The sequence below is a fragment of the Filicampus tigris genome, chromosome 7, assembly GCF_054856515.1.
Source record: "Filicampus tigris isolate MCC_2025a chromosome 7, RoL_Ftig_1.0, whole genome shotgun sequence".
Classification (NCBI taxonomy): Eukaryota; Metazoa; Chordata; class Actinopteri; order Syngnathiformes; family Syngnathidae; genus Filicampus; species Filicampus tigris.
In genome coordinates this window covers 27,139,199-27,152,940 of record NC_141223.1, presented here as the reverse complement: position 1 = coordinate 27,152,940, position 13,742 = coordinate 27,139,199, and the positions used below count along the sequence as shown (strand labels likewise).

General features: G+C 42.7%; 1 protein-coding gene across 10 annotated transcripts in view; it reads right to left on the bottom strand.

Annotated features, from left to right (window-relative positions):
* The window catches only part of bcas3 (BCAS3 microtubule associated cell migration factor), a 482,251-nt gene that overhangs the window by 409,195 nt on the left and 59,314 nt on the right, over positions 1 to 13,742 (bottom strand). For all 10 annotated transcript variants that reach the window (XR_015087344.1, XR_015087345.1, XM_086034860.1 and 7 more), the window contains 3 exons: positions 12,389 to 12,496; positions 12,236 to 12,312; positions 756 to 832 (listed from right to left, as the gene is read on the bottom strand). Coding sequence is in view for 8 of the 10 variants with exons in the window: in XM_086034860.1 (XP_085890986.1) it covers positions 756 to 832; positions 12,236 to 12,312; positions 12,389 to 12,496 (262 nt within the window). In the remaining 2 variants the exon portion in view is untranslated. The remainder of the gene's footprint in view (positions 1 to 755; positions 833 to 12,235; positions 12,313 to 12,388; positions 12,497 to 13,742) is intronic.

Here is a 13,742-nt window from a genome sequence, read left to right as displayed (position 1 = left end):
ATTATGCCGCCGTCCCTGTGTGACTTATATCTTTGCTGCTGTAACACTGAAAATTTCCCCACTGTGGGATCAATAAAGGCCTTCTTGTCTTAATTATGGAGAGCACTGTATGTCACTTCCTCCCAAATATTTTTGAGTGTGTTAGTCATTTAGAGAGGAAGTCAAACCAAACATTCTGATAAATACTGTGTTTGTGGAATAAGAGTTAATCCACCCGTTTTTAGCAATCTCTGGGGGTGGTCATTTTGTCACTTCTGTCGAATGAAAATGACATCACAGTTGATCAGGGCTCAGGTAACGACCAATCACAGCTCATTTGTTTTCTGAAGCTGAGCCATGATTGGTCGATATCTGAGCCCTGAGCATCTGTGATGTCATATTCAGTCGACAGAAGTGACAAAATTGCCTTTCTCTGGGATGGCTAAAAACAAGTGGATTTTGCTACTAAACTCATATTCCACAAACATAATATTAATCAGAATGCCTTGTTTCAACTAGTGGGCTTGCATAGAACATATTCTTGAAAAAAATATGTTTGGATTGACTTCCACTTTAAAGTCAATATCATGGGGTCACTCTGTGTTGGTGTCATTTATATTGCAAAAACATACATAAGGTCACTGATTTTATTTAAAATGTTTGTATTTAAAAAATCAGCTGCGTGTGTATTTTTTTGTTTAAATGTATTTAGTATAATTGTGTTAATACCAATAACCAAGATAATTTTGGTGACGTTTGTCTAAATGTGAGATTACCTTGTTTTCAGCATAAGCTAGCCAGCGATTTCCCAGTGCCACTGGATTGAGATATGGCCCAGGACAGGGATAGCAACCTGAAAGACACAAAGTCACAATACAATACAATATAATACAATACAATTGTATTTATATAGTGCATTTCATAACCGCTAGAGCTGTAACAAAGCACTTTACAAACAATACTGTAATGCCCCTCGAAGTGGTCAAAGATGCACACAGTCGCTGATGCAATCTGATCGTTGTTTTAATAACAGATCGTCACGGAAAAAAGAACACATTCACACAAGAGCTGCTGGTGGCCACAACTCACGCCCATGCGCTCAATCATACCACCCACTCTTTCAGCCCAACTTCCCTCCTAACCTGGCTCGTCCCCTTGCTATGACGTCACTCACTACTCATAGGCCCAGCCAGCACATGCACAAAACAAGTAACAGATATTACACTGTCTCCACTTTATGAAACCCCTCGCCCCCGAGGGGTCAACAAAAGAGTCCTCTAGGCGCTGCGGCCTACGCCTCTGTCTCTTGGGTCGGCCTGGGCCCGTGCCGTTTCCGTCTCCAACCGGAGGAACAGGGACAACATGAGTGGGATCTGGGGAACCTGAAATGGCAGGTGAAACAGACCCGGCCTCAAATATTGCAACACCACTGCCCCGGTACGGAGCAAACCTGTCCCGATGTATGGCAACCCTGCGGCCCCTGGGGGGAACTGCCACCCGATACACTACCTCCCCCACCCGCTCAAGGACCCTACACGGCCTGTCCCAATGAGTGTCTAACTTAGGGCAGCGTCCCTTCTTTCTTTTTGGTGTATACACCCAAACCAGCTTGTCGACCTGGAAGTTCCGCCCTTTGCTCTGTACGTCGTAGTTTCGCTTTTGACGTGCACCAGCTTTCTCTAGCTGGTCCCGGGCGAAGGCATGCGCTGCCTCCAAACGATCCTGCAGTCTCCGGGCATATTCCAACCCGGGCCGATCCTCGGGGCTGCCTGGTGGTCTGCCTAACGCCATCTCCGCCAGTGTCCGGATCTCCCGGCCAATCACAGCAGAACAGGAGTACAGTTTGTGGAACTTTGGACAGCCGAACGATACGCCATCAACACCATTGGAATATGCTGGTCCCAATCACGTTGGTGCTCGGAGGTGAGGATGGCAAGCTGCTGCTGCATGGTGCGGTTAAAACGCTCTACTAAACCATCACTGCGAATGCAAAGGGTTGGTTCGCGTCTTCTGCATGATCAAGCATTCACAAAGGGCAGCAAAAACCTTGGACTCAAAATTTCTGCCTTGATCACTGTGGAGTATATCTGCAGTCCCAAACCGGCAGAACATGCGCTCCAACAGTGCATCCGCCACCGTCTCCGCCTCCTGATCTGGCAGTGCGTATGCCTCGGGCCACTTTGCGAAATAGTCCATCGCACACAGCATGTAACGGTTCCGTCTGTCCGTCACGGGAAAAGGACCCATAATGTCCACAGCAACCCGCTCCATGGGCGCCCCAACTTTCTGTTGCTGAAGCTGTGCATGCGATTGGTCTTGAGGGATCTTGTAGGCCGCACACTCATCACACCGCCGGCAAAAGTCCTCCGCGTCCCGTCGATGCTGGCCCCAGTAAAACCCTTGGCAAAGCCGTCTGAGTGTCTTTGTGCTGCCAAAGTGTACGGTACCCGTGCCCCCGTGGCATGCTCTCAGTATTGACTCTCTAAGAGCTCTGGGAACCACCACCTGCCACCTCTCCTCTCCGGTCGCTGGATCCTTTCACGCACGCTGCAGCACGCCATCCTTCATGCGTAAGACAGCAAGCTTGCTCCAAAGGCCTTTGGCGCCAACAGAGAGTCCCATCACTCCTTCCCAGAGTGGCAGGAGGCCACCACTGTCGCACAGGGTTCAGATCACGATCCTCTTCCTACTTGACAGCCCAATCTGCAATGTCCACAGCCCCCAGGATGCAGCATGATGGTCCAGCAGCAGTCGCCTCCCCACACACCTCCAACTCCCTGGCATCCCGCCGGTCACAGTAGCTGCAGCCGCCAACAGCACATGGACGCCAGGAAAGGGCATCAGCATTGACGTGCTGAGCTCCAGCCCGATGTACCACAGTAAAGTGGATTGCCTGCAGCTCCTCCAGCCACCGTGCCACTTGGCCTTCTGGTTCCCTGAACGACATTAATCACTGCAGCGCAGCATGATCCGTCCTGATGGTGAACGGAACGTCGCATAGGTAGTACTTGAAATGACGCACAGCCAAAACAACTGCCAGCAGTTCACGTCTGGTGACACAGTATCGTCGTTCACTCTTATTGAAAATGCGGCTGAAGTAGGCCAACACTCGTTCACCTTCCGGCCCCACTTGTGACAACACTGCCCCCATGCCGACGTTGCTAGCGTTGGTATCCAGCACAAAAGACAAGGCTGGATCAGGTGGAGTGATACCAGGAGCATTGATGAGGGCATTTTTCAGGCTGGAAAATGCCTCCTGACAGTCCGGCGTCCACAAAAAGGGTTGGTTGTCCTGAAGAAGCCGGAACAAGGGTGCCCCGATGCAAGAAAATCCTCTCACGAACCGTCTGTAATACGAGGAAAGCCCCAAAAAGCTCTTAAGCTGCTTCTGATCTTTTGAAGCTGGCCAGTCTTTGATGGCGCTGACCTTCTCCTCCAGTGTGCTGATGCTGTCTCCATTCACTCGGTGACCCAGGAACTCCACCTCTCGCCGCATAAAGTGGCACTTTTCTGGGTGCAGTTTCAGTCCAGCCGCAGCAATTCTACCCAGCACTAGCCTCAGAGACTCCAACGCAGTCTTGAAGGACTCACCGTGGACAAGGACATCATTCCAAATACACCAAGCACTCTTGCCGCGGAATGTTCAAGAGCACTGTGTCCATCAAGCGCTCGAACGTTCCTGGTGCATTGCAGAGTCCAAAACTCATTACTTTAAACTGCCAGTGTCCTCGGGGGGTGCAGAACGCTGTCTTAGGTCTGGACTCAGCGGTGAAGGGGACCTGCCAGTAGCCACTGCGCAGGTCGAGCGATGAGAACCACGCAGACCCAGAGACCAGATCCAACGTCTCGTCTATCTGCGTGAGCGGGTAGCAGTCCTTCCTTGTCACTTTATTGAGCGGCCTGTAGTCCACACAGAACCGCGGTCTGGTACTTTTCTTTCTGGGAACCATGACCACGCCAGACGCCCATGGGCTGTCAGAAGGCTCTATAATTCCCGCCTCGAGCATGGCACGGACCTCCTGATCCGCAGCCTCCTGCTGGGCAAGAGGCAGGCGTTGGGGTCAAACCTTAACTGGTCGCGCGTCCCCGGTGTCGATGTGGTGCTCAACCAAGTGAGTGAGGCCCACCTCATTCTCAGAGGGCAAAAATGCTCTCAAAGTCCCACAGCACCTGCCACAGCTTCTCCCGCTGCTCAACATCCAAGCCATCACAGTTCTTTTCCCAGATGAACCGTATCGCCTCTGCTCGGTTCTCTGCTAGGCGACCCGGGGTTACATTCCCTGGCATGGCTGGGCTGGCCGTCACTGTCCCCCGCCCCAAGGGCCGTCCGTCACGGGGCGAGCGAACTCTACCCGATCTACTGTTGGTCGCTGTGAGGTCAACTCCGGTAGCCCCAACTGGGAACAAGTCCAGCAGACAACAGGGCGTGCACGTCGGCCACTTCCATCCTCATGCTGTGCTGGGCGAGTATTAATGGCACACACCAGCTCCTCCACCCACGCCGGTTTGCGCTCCTCCCCTTCCGGGAACGACGTTGCCGAAACGGGACAATTTGCTGTCTGCAGCGCCCCCTTGGCTGCAATCTCCCTCTCCGTGGCGAGAGCAAGCGCCTCTCCCAGGGCTGCCGGGTGAGCAAGCTGGACATGCAGCCGCAGCTCATCTGGCCTGAGGGCTTGGATGAACTGATCGCGTATCAGTTCGTTTTGTATCTCATTTGGCATTCCAGCATACACACGCCGATCCAGGCTCTCGATCTCATGTGCGAGATAACGGAGCGGCTCCCCCGGATGTCGATCACGGTGCTTGAACTCACAGCGCAGGGAATCTCTCAAATTAAACTCCCCAAAGCGCCTCTGCAAAGCACCCACCAGCGCGCTGTAATCGAGTCTCTTTTCGGGGCTCAGCAGCAGCAGACAGGATGTAGCATCCTCCGTCATTGAAAGCGCCAACTGCACCACTTTCGTCTTCTTCGGCTTCAGCCACCAACTCAAACTGTGCTCTATAAGCCTCCCAACTCCCCTTAACTTAAGTGCCTTCATAGCAGGCCACGCGAGGCCCAGAGCACCGCCATGCACGCTCACATTGTCGTCCGTGGCGGTAGCTGTCGCTCCGTCATAGCGAAACCCCCGTTTTGGCGGGCTCACGCTCATCTTGGCACGGAACAGCAGCGTTATGACGGCCGCACTCGGTGCAACTTGACTCAGGCATATCAATCACGCACGGCACGGCTTCTTCTTTCACCTTTCGTCGAATAAGGGGATCGCCAAACATCCTCAAAGCCGTGACGACGAGTGAATCAGAAACTTCTGACACTAAATGTAATGTCCCTCGAAGTGGTCAAAGATGCACACAGTCGCTGATGCAATCTGATCATTCTGATCAAAACGAACACATTCACACAAGAGCTGCTGGTGGCCACAACTTACGCCCATACGCTCAATCATACCACCCGCTCTTTCAGCCCAACTTCCCTCCTAACCTGGCTCGTCCCCTCGCTATGACGTCACTCACTACTCATAGGCCCAGCCAGCACATGCACAAAACAAGGAACAGATATTACAATACACTAAATAAAAAAACAATAAGAGGCTGTGATACATCTATTAATAAATATCTCAAGAAATATTAACAAATATATCAAATATAAATAAAAATATAAATAAATAAAGCCAATAAATTAACATAAAACACTATATACAATTGAGTTACTGCCCCACGAGCACAGTTGGATTTTGTCAAAGTATTCAATAAGAGGAAAGATCTCAGCTTTAGCTGCTATTGCAGCAATATTTGAGAGCATGTAACAAAAGTGACTCCTGTTTGCATTTGCACATTAGAGCTAGATGATTAATTTTATTGCAGTCTGTTCGATAAAAAAAACATTTTGAAAACTGAAAAAATTACATTATGTATTTTTTTTATATTCGAAATACAGCAAAAATCTTGTCTCGTCTCGTTCTCGCGGACTCAATCTCGTGAGATATCTCGTCTCGTGGGATTTTTGTCTCGTCCCATCCCTACTATTTATCCCGGTTGGTCGGAGATAGCCTCGGGACGGCCACCCGGGAAGAGCTGGATGAAGTGGATGAATAGACATCTGAGGTTCCCTGCTTAAGCTGCTGCCCCCACGACCGACCCCGGATAAGCCTAACAAATCATGATTAATAGGCCTAACGATTAAATCGGACAATTGTAGCCCTTCTATCATCAACACTTTGGTTGGTGTTTGCCGACTGTTTTTTCCCTTTGCGCACTCGGAGCATTTACAACATTGTACACAAGTAACAATGATCTCATTAATTACTACATAGCCAATACCAGGGGTGCTCACACTTTTTCATCATGCAAGCTACTTATAAAATGACCAAGTCAAAATGATCTACCTTCTAAGTAGAGTATGTTTTGCATATTTGTGTGGGTAGGTTCAACCCACTACAAAAATGCAAAACATATTTATTTTCAAATATATTGAGGATTATTTTTTTACAATGTATGTTGATGTCCCTTGCATTACAGTATGAACCAATGTTGCACAACACAACATAATGTCATGCGATCTACCAATACTACCTTTGTGATCGACTGGTAGATCGTGATCGACATATTGAGCACCCCTGACCTATACTATACCATGACCTTGTTTTCTATATCTAACATGAAATAGTTAAGTATAGTCATTCTACAGAACTTTCAATCAAAACTATATATATTAGGGCTTGTCAGTCGGCAACCCGGAAGGCGACTCTTTTTAACCATGGGGAATTTATGTCAACAAGCTCCACAAAAGGTCATAACTTTTATTCTGTCTGGTATGTATTACTGTGACACTTGATTGCTTTAGTTGCCAATTAATATTTTAGTTTTCTAGTAATTTGGGGATTGCATATATTATTTTGTATTCATAGTTTTTCTAAAATGCTCCAATATTGTTTTGTGAGTTCATATTTCTTTATTTATTCATATAGTGTTAAAGTATTTACCGTATTTTCTGGACTGTAAGTCGCTGCGGAGTACACGTCGCACCAGCCATAAAATGCATAATAAAGTGGAAAAAAACATATAAAAGTTGCACTGGAGTATAAATTGCATTTTTGGAGGAAATTGTACGCTTAGTACACATCATTTCTACCGAGCTACGATGGTGACATTTAGCTAACATTCACACATGTAGAATACAAGACATTTACAGTAAGATAACTTTAAACTCACCAAAACGGTTGTAAATCGATTAAATAAGTATTTTATTTATCCCCGACCATGTAGAGTGTTTCCAAGTCTCCAAAAGTATTTATGTATTCGGTCGTAATTATGTCTGTGATATGTCTAAAAACAGCTGACTGGGTCGGGGGAATCTTCAAAATAAGGCTCCCCGACCCGATCAAGGCGGCGCTCCAACCCCCCGCAAATGCGCTATATACATAAAATTGTATTGTATTGTATTGTATTATTTTGCTTCGGACACGTCACGTGGAAGCAGTGACAGCTACGAGGAAGGCTGCAGTGACAGCCGAAACTGTCAGCACGGTAAGAGAGTTTTCTCCACAAAAAATAGGAAGATCATTGTCATTGTCGAAACAAAAGAAACTTCAAACTCATTTAACAGATAAGAATACAGGATGAACATTATTGGATCATCTTGTTCATGTCTATGAAAAGACATGTGTATGTAATGCATATATTGATTGTATTTTCTGTTTCTTGTGCAGTTTCACAATATAAACAGGCAACTTTGCTGCACACCTGGAGCCAGTGGAGTTTGTTTGTGAATGTTTAGCTGTTTGGATAAGCTAGCTTCCTCAACTAGCAAGGCCTTAAAAGTCAAATTGTCTTGTTATCATACTATTTTAACTACTTATTTAACAAAACATTCAATTTTAACTAGAGTTTAAATTATTAATATAATTTATATAGCGCATTTCATGGGCGGCACGGTGGACGACTGGTTTGCAAGTCTGCCTCACAGTTCAGAGGTCATGGGTTCGATCCCGGCCCCAGCCTCCCTGTGTGGAGTTTGCATGTTCTCCCCGTGCCTGCGTGGGTTTTCTCCGGTTACTCCGGTTTTCCTCCCACATTCCAAAAAACATGCATGGTAAGTTGATTGGACTCTCTAAATTGCCCCTAGGTATGATTGTGAGTGCGGATGTTTGTTTCTGTGTGCCCTGCAATTGGCTGGCAACCAATTCAGGGTGTCCCCCGCCTACTGCCCAAAGGCAGGTGGGATAGGTTCAAGCACGCCCCGCGACCCTTGTGAGGATAAGCGGTATCGATGATGGATGGATAGCGCATTTCATAACAGCTAGAGAGCAGACTATGTGAACTATGAACTGGAGGTGGTGTGATTTAATCTGCCAATAAGAAGACAAGTTAGAAATATTGGGGACAGAGTGAATTACGCTAAAGCGCCTGCAGAGGGAGACAAAACATCATAAATACAAGTCAGCACTAACAAGCCATGACAGTAATAATATGTTAATAATTTCTTAATAATTTCACACATAAGTCACTCCAGAGTATTAGTCACACCCCCGGCCAAACTATGAAAAAAAAAACGTGACTTATAGTCCGGAAAATACAGTATTCCTTTTTGAGTTGGTTTGGTGCGGCACATTTCCGGAGCGAAGAAGAAACGAGAGAGAGGTGAATTAGAGTGAGGCTGTTCATGTCTGAATAAAGACGCAACAAAACACTGTCCTGCCATGTCGGTTGTCTTTAGGAAGGAAGACCCCAGAAGAAATACATAAAGTCAAACCTATATTGTAACCCGCCATACCACGGCCTCCGAAGAGAAGGAAGAACAACTTTTAAGGGTTACACTATACCAACACGTATGTCAGGACTATCACCGGAGCAGGGGGACTCGGCCTTGTGTCAGCCGAGCAATTCATCCTCATCATCAATATCATGGCACTTCCACTTTTGGACCAGTGCTGCAACAGTACGTTTTTGGCACATTGAGTTAATCATCTCTACGCTCCTCTAGAACTTTCTTTCTGAGTCTTGAGACAGCTTCTTGCCTTTAATGACTGCTGTTTGGTGAAAAGCCTGGGATGACTGTGGGCAGGTGATTATTGGGCACAATTTATCGGGAGTAATCAAGCCTATACGAGTCACGGGTGACTAAATGCTGGCTTGTGATACTGTGATGCAATAGTTTATGATATGCAATCATTTTTGACTCAAAATAACACATTTGATGCAATGGTGTGAATACTTTTGCAACAGACTTTTACAATCAATCTAAAGTAAAGAGTGCTTATGAACAAAAACAGTGATGGATTCTTGTGTTTGTGCTACTTTATTTCACGCAAATAGATGAAACACACTTTTGCTTTGTTCTATGCCGAGAAATAGAGTGTTACTCACGGCTATGAATACTTTTGTAACCCACTGTGTAAATATATATATATATATATATATATACATATATATATATATATATATATATATATATATATATATATATATATATATATATATATATATATATATATATATATATATATATATACACAGTGTTGGGCAAGTTACTTCCAAAATGTAATATATTACATATTACTAGTTACTTGCATGTGAAAGTAATATGTTTCTTTACAATATTACTCTATTTGTAGAGTAATGCATTACTCAAGTTTAAGTTACTTTTAAGTTACTTTTTTTTGTTTTAATCGGGGATTCATTTATTTAATAATGATTTCAAGACCTTAAAAGGAAAATGCAAAATTGCTGCCATACTCTAGCTGGTAAAGTTAATTTATGAGCATATTTAACTATATAGTGTGGTCTATAATATTAAACGTTTCGACTCTATGGTGTGGTGGGACATCACTACCTTTGATCAATATTTGTATCAATAAGATTTTTTTTTTAAATATAAATGTTGGAACTGATATTTTGTCCAGTAAATAAATAATCACAGACTGTAAACCACAAATTAAATTATCATTATTCTCAAATTAATTTACACACTGGGGGCTCAGGGGTAGAGTGGTCCTTTCCCAACCGGCAGGTTGTGGGTTCAATCCCCGGCTATTGTGACCATGTTGAAGTATCCTTGAGCAAGATACTGAACCCCCAGTTGCTCCTGATGCTGCGTCATCAGGAGGGAGATGAGGTACAGTGTGAAGCGCTTTGAGTACCAAAGGTAGAAAAGCGCTATACAAGTGACAGTCCATTTGCCATTTACACACAAATAATGGTGATGCATAACATATAATCGATAATTGGTCGAACAAGATAGATAGATAGATAGATAGATAGATAGATAGATAGATAGATAGATAGATAGATAGATAGATAGATAGATAGATAGATAGATAGATAGATAGATAGATAGATAGATAGAAAGAAACACACAGACAGGGCATGTGTAATAAAAGCAAAAATATGTATTGAAGTCAAAACTGACCTGACTAAATGTTTTTTCCTTTTTCATTATTATTTTTTCTATTTATAATAATTGAAAGTTCAGTTAGTTCTAATTTTCTTTTACTACATGGAGACAAACTTTCGAGGTGATTTGAAAAAAAAAAAGTAAATAAGAAACGAGCACATCAAACTCTAATAATGACGTCTATTGTAGTTTGTCCGATTGATGGTGCCGTAGCGTGACGTCATTTGTCACCGGCAGATGATTTGCATTTTGATTGTGAAGAGCCAATTACAATCACTATGTTCTACATATGGCAATTGATGGCACTAAGTTCATTAAATCATATCTAAAAAGCACAGTGACTTATTTTTTTGCAGTTTATTCGCTTCGTTTTACTTAGGCTTGTTCCTGCTTGTATTTTGTGTCTATGATTTGCATTTTATTTTATGAAACCATGACAGTGATTATTGTCACAAACAATAACTTCTCAGCCCTCTTGGGTGTTGTCAATGGTGTAAAGACAATCGAATTGCAGGGCAGAGAGTTGACTCGCGCACTCACGTTGTTATGTGAAGCTCCAAGTGCAAGAGGAACTTTTTATTTAAGCATTGCTGGAAGTAATAACTTATGATCAAGTGATGTCATAAACAGACCTACTTGTTAATGTAAAATACAGATGTCAACATATGTATTATAGTCCCAAAATTTGTAACGCGTTACCCAACTCAGTAACTGTAATAATATTACAAAGAAAATCAGAGTATCAAGTTGCATTATGTCGTTACTGCCTAAATGTACTGTATTACTGTACTGCGTTACTTTTGTAACGTGTTACCCCGGAAAAAAAACGTATGAATTAAATGTTCTACTCCTATATTACATTAACAGTCTATTCCTGACAACTGAAGTTCTGGTATCAGGAACCCGGAACCAATAGCGAAGCCCGCCATGAGCACAAACTCAAGCAGTCAACGCTCTATACTACGGAAAAACTTTGTTCCGCCATCAACGGATCAAACGGGAATTCCCTCACTCGGAAAAAAAAACGTATGCATTAAATTTTCTTCCACTATATTACATTAAGGATCAATTACTTCCAATGAAGTTCCGGTATTGTAACCGGAACCCTGAAGCCATAGCGAAGCCCACAGTAGCGCAAACTCAAGCAGTTCCCACTCGATACTATGGAAAAACTTTGACCGCTCTGCCATCATCGGATTCAAAACGGCAACATGTAAGTTACTTCTTTGCCATGCATTTTGCTGAAATTGCAAAAGATTTAAAATGTATTTATTTACATTTTCGTCTGTAGCTCATGGCGTCTAAATGAAGAACAGTAATGACTGTGAAAGAGAGAGTGAAATGCATCCGATTATGCGAAGCTGGACACAAAGTAAAAAAACATACGGGAGACACTTGGAGTCAGAAAAATTCAAATCTACGATACTTTGAAAAACCAGGAATCGATCCTGGCTCAGTACGATTCCAGCAGTTTGCCTGCTCAAAGGAAATTGCTTGCGGCTCGACGGACGAAGTCCAGTGGCGTAAATGAACGTGTCTTTCTGTATGCACAAGAATCACCAGACATCAGTGATGATGATTACAGTATTTTTTTCAACAGTATTTGGACCATTTTTGTTATACTGTACTGTATTTTGTTCATATACCTGTACTTTATAGTGCAGTTTTTGTTTATTAAAATGTTTATTATTATTATATTGCTTGTGTTGTTAACTTGTTACACATGTATTTTGTTAACATACTTGCACGTTTATACAGGACATGTACCGTAGTCGTTTCCCTATATATATATATATATATATATATATATATATATATATATATATATATACACATATTTAAAGATTAAGCAATAAAGTTCCTTACTTGTAACAAAAAACTTCTTGGTTAAGGTGCAGCTGTCAAATGCAGCAATCTTCTCTTGTAGGCTGACGGCAAGAATGCTGTAAAAGAGAGGTTATTAATAAAGTGCATAGTAAGTTAATGACATTAAATAAAAATGTCATAGATGCAACATACTGCTCGTTAGAGTGAAGATCATAAATCTGGGTCTTGAACTGAATTGATTTGACTAGTTCCCCTGTCCTGAGTGAATACAGGTCAGCACAACAGTAAGGGGGGCTTGTTCTGAAAATACAAGAGAAAAGCAGTTGGTTTGACTATGAACAACAAATACAGTCAACTACTATGGATTGAAGGTTTGTGGTTGACTTCAAAAAATGGTCGACACATTTGGCCCCAAGGCGTTCATTGTACTCCATTCTCAGACATTTGTGGGGCCCACACAAGAACACTGAATCATGACCACAGTCAACTAGCACTCCCAATTTTTGCACAGGGGCACGTCTTGTTGTAATGTCGCCAGCGTGTATTTGACACTGTTGACACCCGATGCCCTTCCTGAAGCATCCCACATATTTTAACACAGGCAGTGTCTTGGAATTAGCGTCTAATATACCCATTAGAATTATAGTGCGGTGACTGGGATTTGAACTGTGGAAGGTGACCCAGGCGTTGACCATGGGTGCCATCTGCTGGGGGTGTGCCAAAATGCGCCGATGGTTGCCGAGTGTTGAAGTATCGAAGAAGACTGCTGTCAGGAGCAATGTCGACAAGGAAATGTTTGCCGACAGCAAGTTTAAATAAATGAAGAAATTAATAAAAACAAACAAACAAACATACATACATTCATACAGTATATATATATATATATATATATATATATATATATATATATATATATATATAAAATGTGTTTCATCTATTTGCGTGAAAGAAAATAGCACAAACACAAGAATCCATCACTGTTTTTGTTCATATTTATATTTAAAAATAAATCTTATTGATACAAATATTGATCAAAGGTAGTGATGTCCCACCACACCATAGAGTCGAAACGTTTAATATTATAGACCACACTATATAGTTAAATATGCTCATAAATTAACTTTACCAGCTAGAGTATGGCAGCAATTTTGCATTTTCCTTTTAAGGTCTTGAAATCATTATTAAATAAATGAATCCCCGATTAAAAAAAAAAAAAAAGTAACTTAAAAGTAACTTAAACTTGAGTAATGCATTACTCTACGAATAGAGTAATATTGTAAAGAAACATATTACTTTCACATGCAAATAACTAGTAATATGTAATACATTACATTTTGGAAGTAACTTGCCCAACACTCTGTATATATATATATATATATATATATATATATATATATATATATATATATATATATATATATATATACACACACAGTGGGTTGCAAAAGTATTCATACCCATTAGGAACACTCTGTTCTCGGCATAGAACAAAGAAAATAGCACAAGCACAAGAATCCATCACTGTTTTCATAAGCACTCTTTACTT